Source organism: Sus scrofa, chromosome 6 (assembly GCF_000003025.6).
Source record: "Sus scrofa isolate TJ Tabasco breed Duroc chromosome 6, Sscrofa11.1, whole genome shotgun sequence".
Taxonomy (NCBI): Eukaryota; Metazoa; Chordata; class Mammalia; order Artiodactyla; family Suidae; genus Sus; species Sus scrofa.
In genome coordinates, this window is record NC_010448.4 from 165,593,325 (window position 1) to 165,606,398 (window position 13,074).

At 43.7% G+C, this 13,074-nt stretch overlaps 1 protein-coding gene across 1 annotated transcript in view; it reads right to left on the minus strand.

Moving 5' to 3' along the window:
• MAST2 (microtubule associated serine/threonine kinase 2) overlaps positions 1 to 13,074 on the minus strand; it is a 213,154-nt gene that overhangs the window by 186,449 nt on the left and 13,631 nt on the right. Inside the window, 1 exon segment of the mRNA XM_021096724.1 lies at positions 466 to 613. Coding sequence (XP_020952383.1) covers positions 466 to 613 — 148 coding nt within the window.

Sequence of the window (13,074 nt, forward strand, 5' to 3'; positions counted from 1 at the left end):
ATGAACACCAGTCAGCCTCAATTCCACTGAGCCACATCGGGAACTCCCCTCATCGCTTCCTATTTAGACGTGGCTTCCTTGTGTTAACTTTTCCCCCTTGAATTTTTTAAGACTTTTCTGTGGAGGAGGTGGGGAGGCCCTATGGACTCGAACGGGTTTTGGAAATAGGAGAAAAAAGGAACTCAAACGAAGCCAAGTTTGTAAAGTCTACAGAAGTGAGCAGAGGACAAAAAAAATGTATTAAAAGGGAATAACCAGTGGTAACAGTCAACCGGGAACCATCGAGCAGCTCAGAGGTGAGCTCCCCGAGAGGCCGAGGAAGCAGTCAAGGAGGAGAGCCTTCTCCAAGGGTGTTCCTCACAAGACCACCCCCCAGAAGCTGTCAAAGCGCCAAGGCAGCTGACACTCCCTTCAGTATGGACAGCACAGTCCCACAGCTCTTCAAAAGCACAATTAGGTAGCTACCTGACAAAGAACTGGCCAGGCTTCCTCTCCGTAACTTGCAGTCATCCTGACTGAGCTGTCGCTGAAGTTTCGCTTTGCCAGTGGATGAAACTATGTCGGGATTACTGAGCTTCCTGAAGAGCAGGGGGCTGAGTCCGGCTACCACGTCCTGCAAAGAGAAAAAAGCAAAAGCTACGTCTTCCATGTCTCTTCTGAAAGTGCAAGGACTTTAATTAAACATCTCTGTAACACTCATTACAGCTGAAACGTGCCCGCATTGGAGGTATTTCCTGTTTAACAGCTAAAGCTAGAAACCTACTTCTTAGGAAGAGCCCTGCGGGTAGGCAGGGAGTGCTGTGGGACACTCACCGTAAAATGCCACAGCAAAAACAGGTGGTGAGATGTACAAGGTGACACAAGAGGGTATTCTGACAGGATGTGTTATTCATGCTAAGTACGTATCTACAGATTTTTTTTTAATTTTTTATTTATTTATTTATTTTTTGCTTTTTAGGGCCTCACTTGTGGCCTGTGGAAATTCCCAGGCTAGGGGTCAAATCAGAGCTACAGCTGCCGGCCTACACCACAGCCACAGCACCACGGGATCTGAGCTGCGTCTGTCACCTACACCACAGCTCATGGCAATGCTGGATCCTTAACCCACTGAGCAAGGCCAGGGATCAAACCCATGTCCTCATGGATACTAGTCAGACTGTTTCCAAGCCACCACAGTGGGAACTCCCAACTGATGTTCATTTATTTGATTTTCTCCTTTTATTCACATTCTTCCTACATTCAGTAAAGAAAAGCATATTTTAACTCCTTAAAAATCACAAATAATAGACATACCTTTCCCTATTATACAAAGTTAGAAATACTTCTGACATTCAATTAAGGCTAAAATAAAACTAACAGCTTTCTTTATATGTCTATAATAGGAGCTAAATACACGTTTTCCAATGAAAAAGTATAATAGCACAATGGAGAAAATACAGACAATAGGAAGCACTGACAGTGTCTCCCCTTTGTCTTTACTTTAGTCTAGCCCATCCCGACTCATCCCAAAGTCATTTCCTCCTCGGTAAACATCATCAAGATGCAAACTTGTCTATTGCTTGTTTGTTTGTTTGTTTTGAGGGCTGAACCCCAGGCATACGGAAGTTCCCAAGCTGGGGGTCAATTCTGAGCTGCAGCTGCCGGCCACGCCACAGCCCCAGCAACGCCAGATCCAAGCCACAACTACAGTCTACATCACTGCTCCCCGCAAAGCTGGATACTTAACCCGCTGAGTGAAGCCAGGGATCAAACCCATGTCATCACAGACACTAGTTCGGCTTGTTACAGGTGAGCCACAACAGGAACTCCCAAGATGCAAACACTCTGATGCAAACACCCAGCTAATCAGAAGCATTAAATGAGAAAATATGCTGAAGAAAAATAAGGTAAATGAGGTCTATTTTGTGTATTTCAATGAAGGGAGCTACAACAAAGATGAGCAGCACATCAAAGAGACCTGGACAGTACAAAGAAAAAATGAGAAGCATAAGGAGAAATAACTAAAGTGAAACCTGCTATCTGCCATTTGAAAAAAAGAGACCCAAGCAACTGGTATCACAGGAACACGAAAAGCCATAGAGGGGAGAATAAATGGAAAAATGCCGGAGTTCCCACCATGGCTCAGCAGTAATGAACCCAGCTAGTATCCATGAGGACATGGGTTTGATCCCTGGCCTCTCTCAGTGGCTTAAGGATCCAGCATTGCCATGAGGTGTGGTGTAGGTCACAGACGTGGCTCAGATCCTGTATTGCTGTGGCTATGGTGTAGGCCGGTAGCTATGGCTCTGATTTGACCCCTAGCCTGGGACCCTCTGTATGCAGTGGGTGTGGCCCTAAAAAGACAGCCCCCCCTAAAAAAAAAAAAAAAAAACAGAAAGAAAGAAAAATGCCTACCTCCTTGAGAAATTATTTTTTACGACAGCCTCTAGGTTCATATACTATGACTGGTTCACACATAGCAGAGTACAATACTGATGGGTGGTGGCTTATCCAGAATGTAATTTACAAATGCCCAAGGATAAGGAGAGTAAATTTGATTAAAAAAATAAACAACTGCAAAGGTAGTAAACGAATAAAAGGATAAAGGGGCACTGTGCCATGAAAGCAACCGACACGTCCAGGCAGTTGTTAAGGGAGCACGGGGAGAAAGGGAACTGGAAGCCACAGTTAATGCAAAAAGAGGAGGCAGCCAGGGAACAGCTCATATTCAAGAATGAAATCGTACCTGCGCATCAAGGAGAAATAATGTCAAAACCAGGCGCTAATGCTGGTAACCCACCAAATACGGGTGGCCATTCAGAGAAGCGACACCCCAGCAAGAAGCTGTGGGTGAAGGGGGGTGAGGAGGTCTTGTAGGGTATCAGGAATACTCTATAGGAGGGCAATCTGGAGGGAAACATCCCAAAACAGCTTACAAATGAGCTACACGACAGAGCCAGCATCTGGATGCCTGCCACCCTATACGGACGAACAATTAACCATAGCCATAAAAGGAGCAACAGCCAACAGACGGCTAGATCAGCACCAATTAAAACAGAGCCAAATCCTTATCAATCTCCCTATTCCCTATCACAAATACCAAAGAAAAGAAGTCGGAAAAGGAGGAAAGGGAAATGGAAGCAGATCATGCCCCCTTCTCTCTGCTTTGTTGGGGTTTTGTTGTTGGGTTTTTTGGCCCCAACCACGGCATGCGGAAGTTCCTGGGCCAGGGATCAAACCAGCACCACAGCAGCAGCCTGAGCCCCTGCAGTGACAACACCAGATCCTTAACCCATTGAGCCACATAAGAACCCCAGATCATGCCCCTTCTTATTCCATGTCTCTCCTGTCAAAACTTTGCAAAGGGAAGGAAACACAAATTAAATTGGAAATGAAATTTAGCTTTTAAGCAAGGACGACTTTTTTACTTTTACTGAGGTATATTCTTCATTTCAGAAAAGTACATACAGCTAAGCATATAATTCAATGAGTTTTCCTGAGTTAAACACATCCATGTATGTAACCAGCATCAAAATTAAAAAAAAAAAAAAAAGACGTAACCGTGACACAACTCCAGAAAGCCCCTGTGCTCCCCTAGTCACTCCTTTCTCCTCCAGGGTAACTACTGTCTGGGATTCCAAAGGAATCGATTACATGTGGAATCACTCTGTATGAACTGCTGTGCGTCTTGCTTCTTTTGCTCAGCTAGACTGGACTTTTTTTAGGGCCACACCTGGGGCATATGGAGGTTCCCAGGCTAGGGATCAGACTGGAGCTGCAACTGCCAGCCTACACCACAGCCACAGCAATGCCAGATGCAAGCCACATCTGAGACCTATGCCTCAGCTTGCAGCAACAAGGATTCTTTAACCCACTGAGCGAGGCCAGGGATCAAGCCTGCATCCTCATGGATACTAGCCAGGTTCTTAACCCACTGAGCCGCTTTTAATTTTATTTAGTTATTTATTTTGGCTGCACCCATGGCATGTGGAAGTTCCTAGGCAAGGGATCAAACCCGAGCCAGCAGTGACAATGCTGAATCCTTAACCACTCGGCCACCAGGGAACTCCTAGACTGGACTTTTTAAAACAACAGAACACAATTGAATTGACCAAAGAATTCACTGAAAGACAAAAGAATGAAGTAAATAAGACAAAATCACATAGAATCCAAGCGAGAAAGAAAAAGGGCATGGGAAGAGGGACTTCCTTTCCAACTTTCCAACTTTTTTTTTTTTTTTTTTTTTTTTGCCTTTTTAGGGCTGCCCTCGCAGTACATGGAAGTTCCCAGGCCAGGGGGTGCATCAGAGCTGCAGCCTACACCACAGCCACAGCAACAGGGATCCAAGCCACATCTGTGACCTACACCACAGCTCATAACAACGCCAGATCCTTAACCCACTGAGCGAGGCCAGGGATTGAACTCGCATCTTCAGGGACACTAGTCGGGTTCGTTCCCGCTTAGCCACGACAGGAACTCCAAAACTAACCTCACTTCTTACAGTTCTCTAGCTACCACTTCTAGTCACTTACAAGGTCCAGCCAAACTGCATGTTCTCAGGTTCAGTGGGATACCACTGTACCCTGAGAATAAGCTCTTCTTCCCTTCTGCTTAAACTGGATCAAATTTCTGTCTGGTTTCTATCATTTCTACAACCAAATGATTCTTCGGTGAAATAGGGAGTCAAGGAGGAGAGGGAGACCAGGCTGACTTCCAGATTTCCAGCTTGGGTGCTGTGCTCGTTAAGCCAGAGAATGTAGCAGAAACAAGCTTACAAATAACACACTATTATGGCAATAGGAGCATAACTAAAAATTACAGTACTTTTCCAATAACTATTAGGGGAACTATAAACGTTTAATATGAAAGAAAGAAAAACAAAGGAGACATGAATAACTCTCTTCAACTCCATGAGGTTTTATCCCCCCTGCTACAGGAGAGTAAACGTCTTACTTCAAAAGCCAGAACAGGAACAACTGGATAAAACAAACAGAAGGAGGAGTTCCCGTCATGGCGCAGCGGAAACGAATCCAACCAGGAACCATGAGGTTCCGGGTTCGATCCCGGGCCTCACTCCGAGGGTTAAGGATCTGGCGTTACCATGAGCTGTGGTGTAGGTTGCAGACGTGGCTCGGATCTGGCATTGCTGTGGTATAGGCCAGCAGCTGTGGCTTCGATTAGACCCCTAGACTGGGAACCTCCATATGCCATGGGGGCAGCCCTCAAAAGACAGGGGGAAAAAAAAAAAAAAGATGAAAGAAAAACAAACAGAAGGAGAAGTAGGTTTGATTATAGGAAGACCTAACACTAAATGGGCCATCTTAAAAGGAATGGACTGTGCCCATAGAAATAAGGTAAAAATCGGCCTCAAAATGTGGTCCCCAGACCAGAAGCAGCAGAACCACCTGCGAACTTGTTAGAAACGCACATTCTCAGGCCTCACCCTAGATCTCCTAAATCAGAAATTCTGGGCGGGGGGCCAGCAATATCTGTTTTAACAAGCCCTCTAAGTGACTGTGAAGCACACTAAAGTTTGAGAACCACCAGACTAAATAAAATACCTTTAATATAATGCCCTGACACAGAGGTGAGTGGATCAATCGTGAGGACTGTGTCACAAATTATTGAAATTGATTTAAAGTACTCAAGTTTGCAATTGGTTTACTTTCTTAATTAATGAAAGTAGGTTCCCGGTAAAAACTACAATAAAGTCAGTTCACGTACAACACTCTTGCTTTTTGCTTTTTAAGGGCCGCATGTGCAACATATGGAAGTTCTCAGGCTGGGGGTCCAATCGGAGCTGTGGCCAGCCTATGCCACAGCCCCAGCAACATGGGATCCGAATTGAGTCTGTGACCTACACCACGACTCACCACAATGCCCGATCCTTAACCCACTAAGTGAAGCCAGGGATCGAACCTGCATCCTCCTGGATACTAGTTGGGTTCGTTACCGTTGAGCCACAGTGGGAACTCCACAACATTCTTTCCTAAGTGAGATTTTTTTTTTTAAAAGCAGAATTACAGCTTACATGACAGGAATTACACATAACCTGTATTTATCTATTGCAGCAACACTGTAATAATATCTAACATATGACATGTAAATTTCAACTATTAAAAAAAAGTTGAAAATTGACTACAAAATCTCTACATACGCCTTCCAATTCTAAGAACTTATAGCTCTCTTCTAATTCAGCGCTGTGGCTTTTCCCTCTCTTGGTCAGAACCATTCATCTCCCGCCTCCACAAGGCCCAAGCAAATCGCGGGCTCACTCCAGCCCCAAGGTTAGTGCTGTGCTTATACTTATCATGCTGTTAAGGACAGGATTAGAAGTAAAGGACTCGCGGCTGAAAACAGAAGTCTACACTCTAAAAACCTGTCCATCACGCTAAAAACCAGGCCTCTCAAGAAAAGCTGTCTTATCCTATATGACTGGTAATCCAATAGATGAAACAAATTCCATAACCTATGGAAGGCTTTTCCTGACCCACCCTGCCAAGAGTCAGACTCGGGTGCCACACTAATCAAAGCGCATTCTCTTAAGCCCTATCTAAAAGCTTTTGCTTGGAGTTCCCCTGCGGCACAGCTCGGGTAGCTGCTGTGGTACAGGTTCGATCCCTAGCCAGGGAACTTCCACATGCCACAGGGGCAGCAAGAAAACTAAAAAAAAAAAAAAAAAAAATTGAACCTTGACCATGCCTTAAATACATTAGAGACAACATATACAAAAATTAACTCCAAATAGATCATAAGTCTAACTACAAAACCTAAAAGTATAAAGTTTCATGGAGTTCCCTGGTGGCCTAGCAGTTAAGGATCCAGGACTGTCACTGCTATGGCTCAGGTCACTGCTGTGGCACAGGTCTGAGCCCTTCTGCATGCCATGGGCACGGCCAAAAAAAGTATAAAACTTCAGGAGTTCCCGTCACGGCACAGCAGAAACGAATCCAACTAGGAACCATGAGGTTGAGGGTTCAATCCCTGGTCTCGCTCAATGGATTAAGGATCCGGCATTGCCGTGAGCTGTGGTGTATGTCACAGACTTGGCTCGGATCTGGTGTTGCTGTGGCTGTGGCACAGGCTGGCAACCTCAGCACCGATTAGACCCCTAGCCTGGGAACCTCCATATGCCACGGGTGTGGCCCTAAAAAGACAAAAGACAAAAAAAAAAAGTATAAAACTTCAGATGAAAATACAAGAGTAAATTTTTATAATTTTAGTTAGATAAGAGACAAAGCACAAGTTTTAAAAAAGCAAATTTCTAAATTAGACTTCATCAAACTTAAAAACAACTACTCTATAAAAGATACTATTGGAGTTCCCGTCGTGGCTCAGGGGTTAACAAACCCAACTAGTATCCATGAGGATGAGGGTTCAATCCCTCGCCTTGCTCAGTGGGTTAAGGATCTGTGAACTGCGGTGTAGGTCATAGACATAGCTTGGATCCCAAGTTGCCGAGCTGTGGTGTACGCTGGCAGTCACAGCTCTGATTCAACTCCTAGCCTGGGAACCTCCATGAGAGTGGCCTTAAAAAAAAAAAAAAAAAAATAAAAAAAAATAAAAAAAAAAAACTGTTAAAAATGAAAACAAATAAAGAAAAAAAAAAAAAAAAAAAAAAAAAAAAAAAAAAGAAAACAAATCACACAAGAGGAAAAATACTTGCACATCACATCTGTGAAAGGACTGGCATTCAATATACATAAAGATCTTTCCCAATTCAGTAAGAAAACACAGAAGCCAATGAAAACACATGAACCAAAAAACCCCTGAACACACATTTCAGCAAAGAGGCGGCAAACAGCGCAAATGAGCATGACCATCCTCGACCTCACTTACCGTCAGGGCAACAAACACTACAATCAAGTGCAAGGCAACACCAGCAGAATGGTGAGGTACACACCTCAAGCTAACATTCCACCTCAGAAACACTGAAAAACAAGCAGAAACTGAATCACCTTTGTCAGACTCTGGAAAACAGTCAAAGGTTTACAGCAACAAAGAGCATGCTGAATCTTGGAGTTCTTGCCGTGGCACAATGAATTAAGAATCAGACTGGAGTAGCTCAGGTCACTGAGGAGGTGTAGGTTTGAGTCCCAGCCCAGCCCAGCGCAGTGGGTTAAAGGATCCACAGCTGGGATTCAATTCCTGGCCTGGGAACTTCCACGTGCCACAGGTGCAGCATTAAAAAAAGAGAGAAAGACTGAGAGCTTAAGGGAGTTCCCTGGTGGCACAGCAGGTTAATGATCCAGCATTGTCACTGTTTTGGTTTGGGTCACTACTGTGGTACGGGTTCAATCCCTAGCCCAGGAACTCTTGCATGCTACGGGCATGGCCAAAAAAAATAAGTCAACAGGAAAGAAAGCTTTGCGGCATTTTACTTGCCCTTGCCCTACTCACTCCTTGATGTGGAGGCAGTCTTGAAGACACCAGCTGGTGTCCAGTGTGGGACCCTGGTCCCTGTTCCAGAAGCAGTAGAATAAACCTTATTTGCAAATTACTGTCTATGTCTGTTCTAACTTGTCTAGGGGCTACTAAAGGACTGCCGTAAGGCACTCCTTTCTATCTCACCTAACTCAGGAGCGATTCAAGATGGAAAAGCAGTAAGCACTGCGTAAACATGCTGTAAGGCGATCCAAACACCCACAGCCACTGAGGCAAAAGATTACCAGTGAGACACTCAACAGACTGCCTGAGGTCTGGGAGGCAAGGGAGAGGTTTCTTGGAAGATTAGGGCAGTCAAAACACCTGTGTATAGATGGTAATTGAGAAAGGCTACAACAAAAATGTATGCTGGGGAAGACCTGAAAGGATTTTAAGCTTTAAACTTTCAGCCACTGATCCCTAGACTCAGTACAAGTCTCGTTAAGGGTGGAAGGAGGGCACAAAGTCTACCTGCAAAGACTGGGAGATGTGTCTGTTTGTCTGTTTAGCTCCTGGTAATCTAGGAAATCTTCATCAAAACCCAAGCTAAGGAACAGAGGCTTCAGTACCACACACAGTAAGAAGTAGTTTCCCCTAAAAGGCTGGGAAAACTCACTAGGTAAATGGACAACTACAGCCTTCAATAATCAAAAAACAGCAAACCCTGGGGAAAAAGGAAAAGCTATATTCTAGAATTACCAATATTCAAACATCTACTTTTCACAAACAAATAAAATTCAAAAAATCACAAGACACAGAAATAAGAAAGTACAGCCCACTCAAAGAATCCAAACATGTTAATAGAGGAAGGCCAACACTGGACTTAGCAGTAAACTTAAATCCATTGTCTTAAATATGCTCATATCAGTAAAGGAAAACATGGACCAAGAATTAAAGAAAATCAAGAAACGCATGAACAAAATAAGACTATCAACAAAAGGACAGAAATTATAAGGAGGAACCAAACAGAAATTCTGGAGATAAAAAGACCAACACGTAAATTTAAAAACTCAGTAGGGGGTTCAATAGCAGATTTGAGCAGGCAAAGACAGAATCAGCAATCTTGAAGACAAGACAATTAAAACCATACAGTCTAGGAGTTCCCACTGTGGTGCAGTGTGTTAAGAATCCAACTGCAGTGGTTCGGGTCTCCACAGAGGCCTGGGTTCAATCCCTGGCCCAGTACAGTGGGTTAAAGGGCCCAGCATTGCTGTGGTGTAGGTCACAGCTGAAGCTCATATTTAATCCCTGGCCCAACTGCTACAGGTGCAACCATTTTAAAAAAAACTATACAGGAGTTCCTGTCGTGGCGCAGTGGTTAATGAATCCGACTAGGACCCATGAGGTTGCGGGTTGGGTCCCTGGCCTTGCTCAGTGGGTTAAGGATCCGGCGTTGCGGTGAGCTGTGGTGTAGTTTGCAGACACGGCTCGGATCCCGTGTTGCTGTGGCTCTGGCGTAGGCTGGTGCCTACAGCTCTGATTAGACCATCATATACAGGGATCCCGAATCAGACGAACACCAAATTTGCATTAGCAATATGGAGTCCAGAATATATAGACACAAATAGATTCACACATAAATATATATTCATTCTTTTTCCAATTCTTTTCCATTATAGGGTATTACAAGATATTGAATACAGTTTCCTAAGCTAGACAATATGACCTTGAATCACTTTGCTATGTACCAGAAACTAACACAACACTGTAAACCAACTATACATCAATTTTTTAAAAAACTAGAGAGAGTTCCCATTATGGCACAGCAGAAACAAATCTGACTAGTAACACGAGGATACAGTTTCGATCCCTGGGTTTGATCCCTGGCCTCACTCAGTGGTGTAGGTCACAGACAAGGCTCGGATCTTACGATGCTGTGCCTATGAGTGTAGGCCAGCATCTGCAGCTCCAACTGACCCCTAGCCTGGGAACCTCCATATGCCAATTTAAAATAAATAAATAAATAAGTAAATATCAACATGGTGATTAGCAGTAAATATGTAGTCATTTAAAGAATTATAAATACATGTAAATTAAAAGAGAAAGAATATAGCATACAAAGCCATATAATCTGACAGTGTAGATACAGGTCAACCACAAAATGAGGAGGAAGGTGAAAATGGCATATACAAAAACATTCTTTAACAGTTTTCGTTCATCACTGGTGGTAATACAGTTAACATACGATGAAGCAAACTAGTAATTCTTGGATATTCTCATTTTATCATCCCCTGAGTCTTTAGGAACATGACTCCTGCTATGAAAGAGAGGAGACACTAACGTAACATATGGGAGATTAAGTTTTTTAAAATTCTGTAGTACAGTAAATATCACTGTCAACTGCCAAGGTAGTTGTATTTGTTTGTTTGTTTGTTTTGTGTTTTTAGGGCCGCACCCGAGGCACATGGAAGTTCCCAGGCTAGGGGTCTAATTGGAGCTGTAGCTACCGGCCTACATCACAGCCACAGTAAATCGAGATCCGAGCCACGTCTGCAACCTACACCACAGCTCACCGCAACGCCGGGTCCTTAACCCCCTAAGCAAGGCCAGGGATCGAACCACGACCTCATGGTTCCTAGTCGGATTCATTAACCACTGAGCCACAACGGCAACTCCAAAACCAGGAATTCTCAAAGAAACAGGCAATTCCAGGTCTAAGGTGGAAAATGAGCCTGGAATAGGGTGACAAGAGAGATAGCAAGAAAACTGTCAGAACTATTAGGATCAGATCAAAAAGACTAAGGAACTGGGAATTCCCATTGTGGCTCAGCAGAAACAAATGCAACTAGTATCCATGAGGATGCTGGTTCAATCCCTGTCCTCACTCAGTGGGTAAAGGATGCAGCATTGCCATGAGCTGTGGTGTAGGTCGTAGAAGAGGCTTGGATCCCATGTTGTTGTGGCTGTGGTGTAGGCTGGCAGCTGCAGCTCAGATTCAACCCCTAGCCTGGGAAATTCTATAAGTCATTGGTGTGGCCCTTAAAAAAAAGCAAAATTAAAAATTTTTTAAAAAACTAAGGAACCAATTTAAAGAAGCTTTTCCCAGAAAACAAGAGGACAATTTGAGCTTCAATAAGCACTTAAAAAAAAAAGCACCAAACACCAAAATGGGTTGAGAGCCATCAAACACCTTTATTAAATGCATGACTTCACACTGATAACTCAGAGCTCCCGTCATGGTTCAGTGGTAATGAACCTAATATTCAGGAAGACACGGGTTCAATCCCTCGCCTCGTTCAGTGGGTTAAGGATCCAGGGTTGCCATGAGCTATAATGTAGGTCAAAGACACGGCTCAGATCCCGAGTTGCTGTGGCTGTGGTGTAGGCTGACAGCTACAACTACAATTCAACCCCTAGTCTAGGAACTTCTATATGCCACAGGTGCGGCCCTAAAAAAGAGACAGGAAAAAAAAAAAACTAAAAAACTCTGAGTTCCCCTTGTGGACAGTCAAATGAATCTGACTAGTATCCATGAGGATGTAAGTTCAATCCCTGGCCTTGTTCGGTGGGTTGGGGATCCAGCATTGCAGTGGGCTGTGGTATGGGTTGTAGAATCAGCTTGGATCCCCGATTGCTGTGGCTGTGGTGTAGGCTGGTGGTTGTAGCTGCAATTCAACCCCTAGACCGGGAACTTCCATGTGCCACAGGTGCAGTCCTAAAAAAAAGCAAATAATAAATAAATAAAATAACTGATCACCATCTGACGATGACAGGGAATCAATTTATTACCTTAAAAACTAGGTAAATAAAAGGGCTTTCTTACACTAAACTATACCACTGGAAACCAAATTGTTGATAAGGAGAAGCATCGCCTTAAAATGTTATGCCACCTAATAAATGAAAACAAATGAAAGAATTACATCACTGCTTCACAATCCCAATCAGTGAGTCTCAGCACGGAGCATCCACGACAGCTACTATCAAAGAGCAAAAGCAGACATGTGCCTCCTGTTGAAAGAATGCATTACCACCATTAATCTTGCCAAAGGAACTGAACCTGAAGCTGATTAAGCCTCTGTATCCAGCTATAATTTGCAAGAAATACAAAGGACATAAAACACTTTGAAATGCACCATGACTATGCAATCCAGACTGTGGGAAACTATACGTCAAATGCCCCAAGGTTTTTCAACATGTAAATTTTATTTTTTTTAATGTTCTTTAATTAAAGTATAGTTGATTTACAATGCTGTGCCAATTTCTGCTATACAGCAAAGTGACTCAGTTATACATACATATATATATAAAATTTGGGGTTTTTTTTTTTTTTTGGCTTTTTAGGGCCACACCCGTGGCATATAGAGGTTCCCAGGCTAGGGGTCCAATCAGAACTGTAGCCTCTGGCCTACACCGCAGCTACAGCAACGTGGGATCCAAGCCACATCTGCGACCTACACCACAGCTCCCGGCAACGCCAGATCCTTAACTCACTGAGCAAGGCCAGGGATCAAACCCGCGTCCTCATGGATGCCAGTCAGATTCGTTTCCGCTGAGCCACGATGGGAACGCCTCTATTCCTTTTTATAATCCTTTCCATCACGGTCTATCCCAGGAGACTGGACACAGTTCCTATGCTACACAGAAGGACCCCGCTGTTTATCCTCAACTCATAAATGTTAAAGAAAAGCAAGAGATGGGAGGAAAGCCTACATATTAAAAGAGACAAACAAA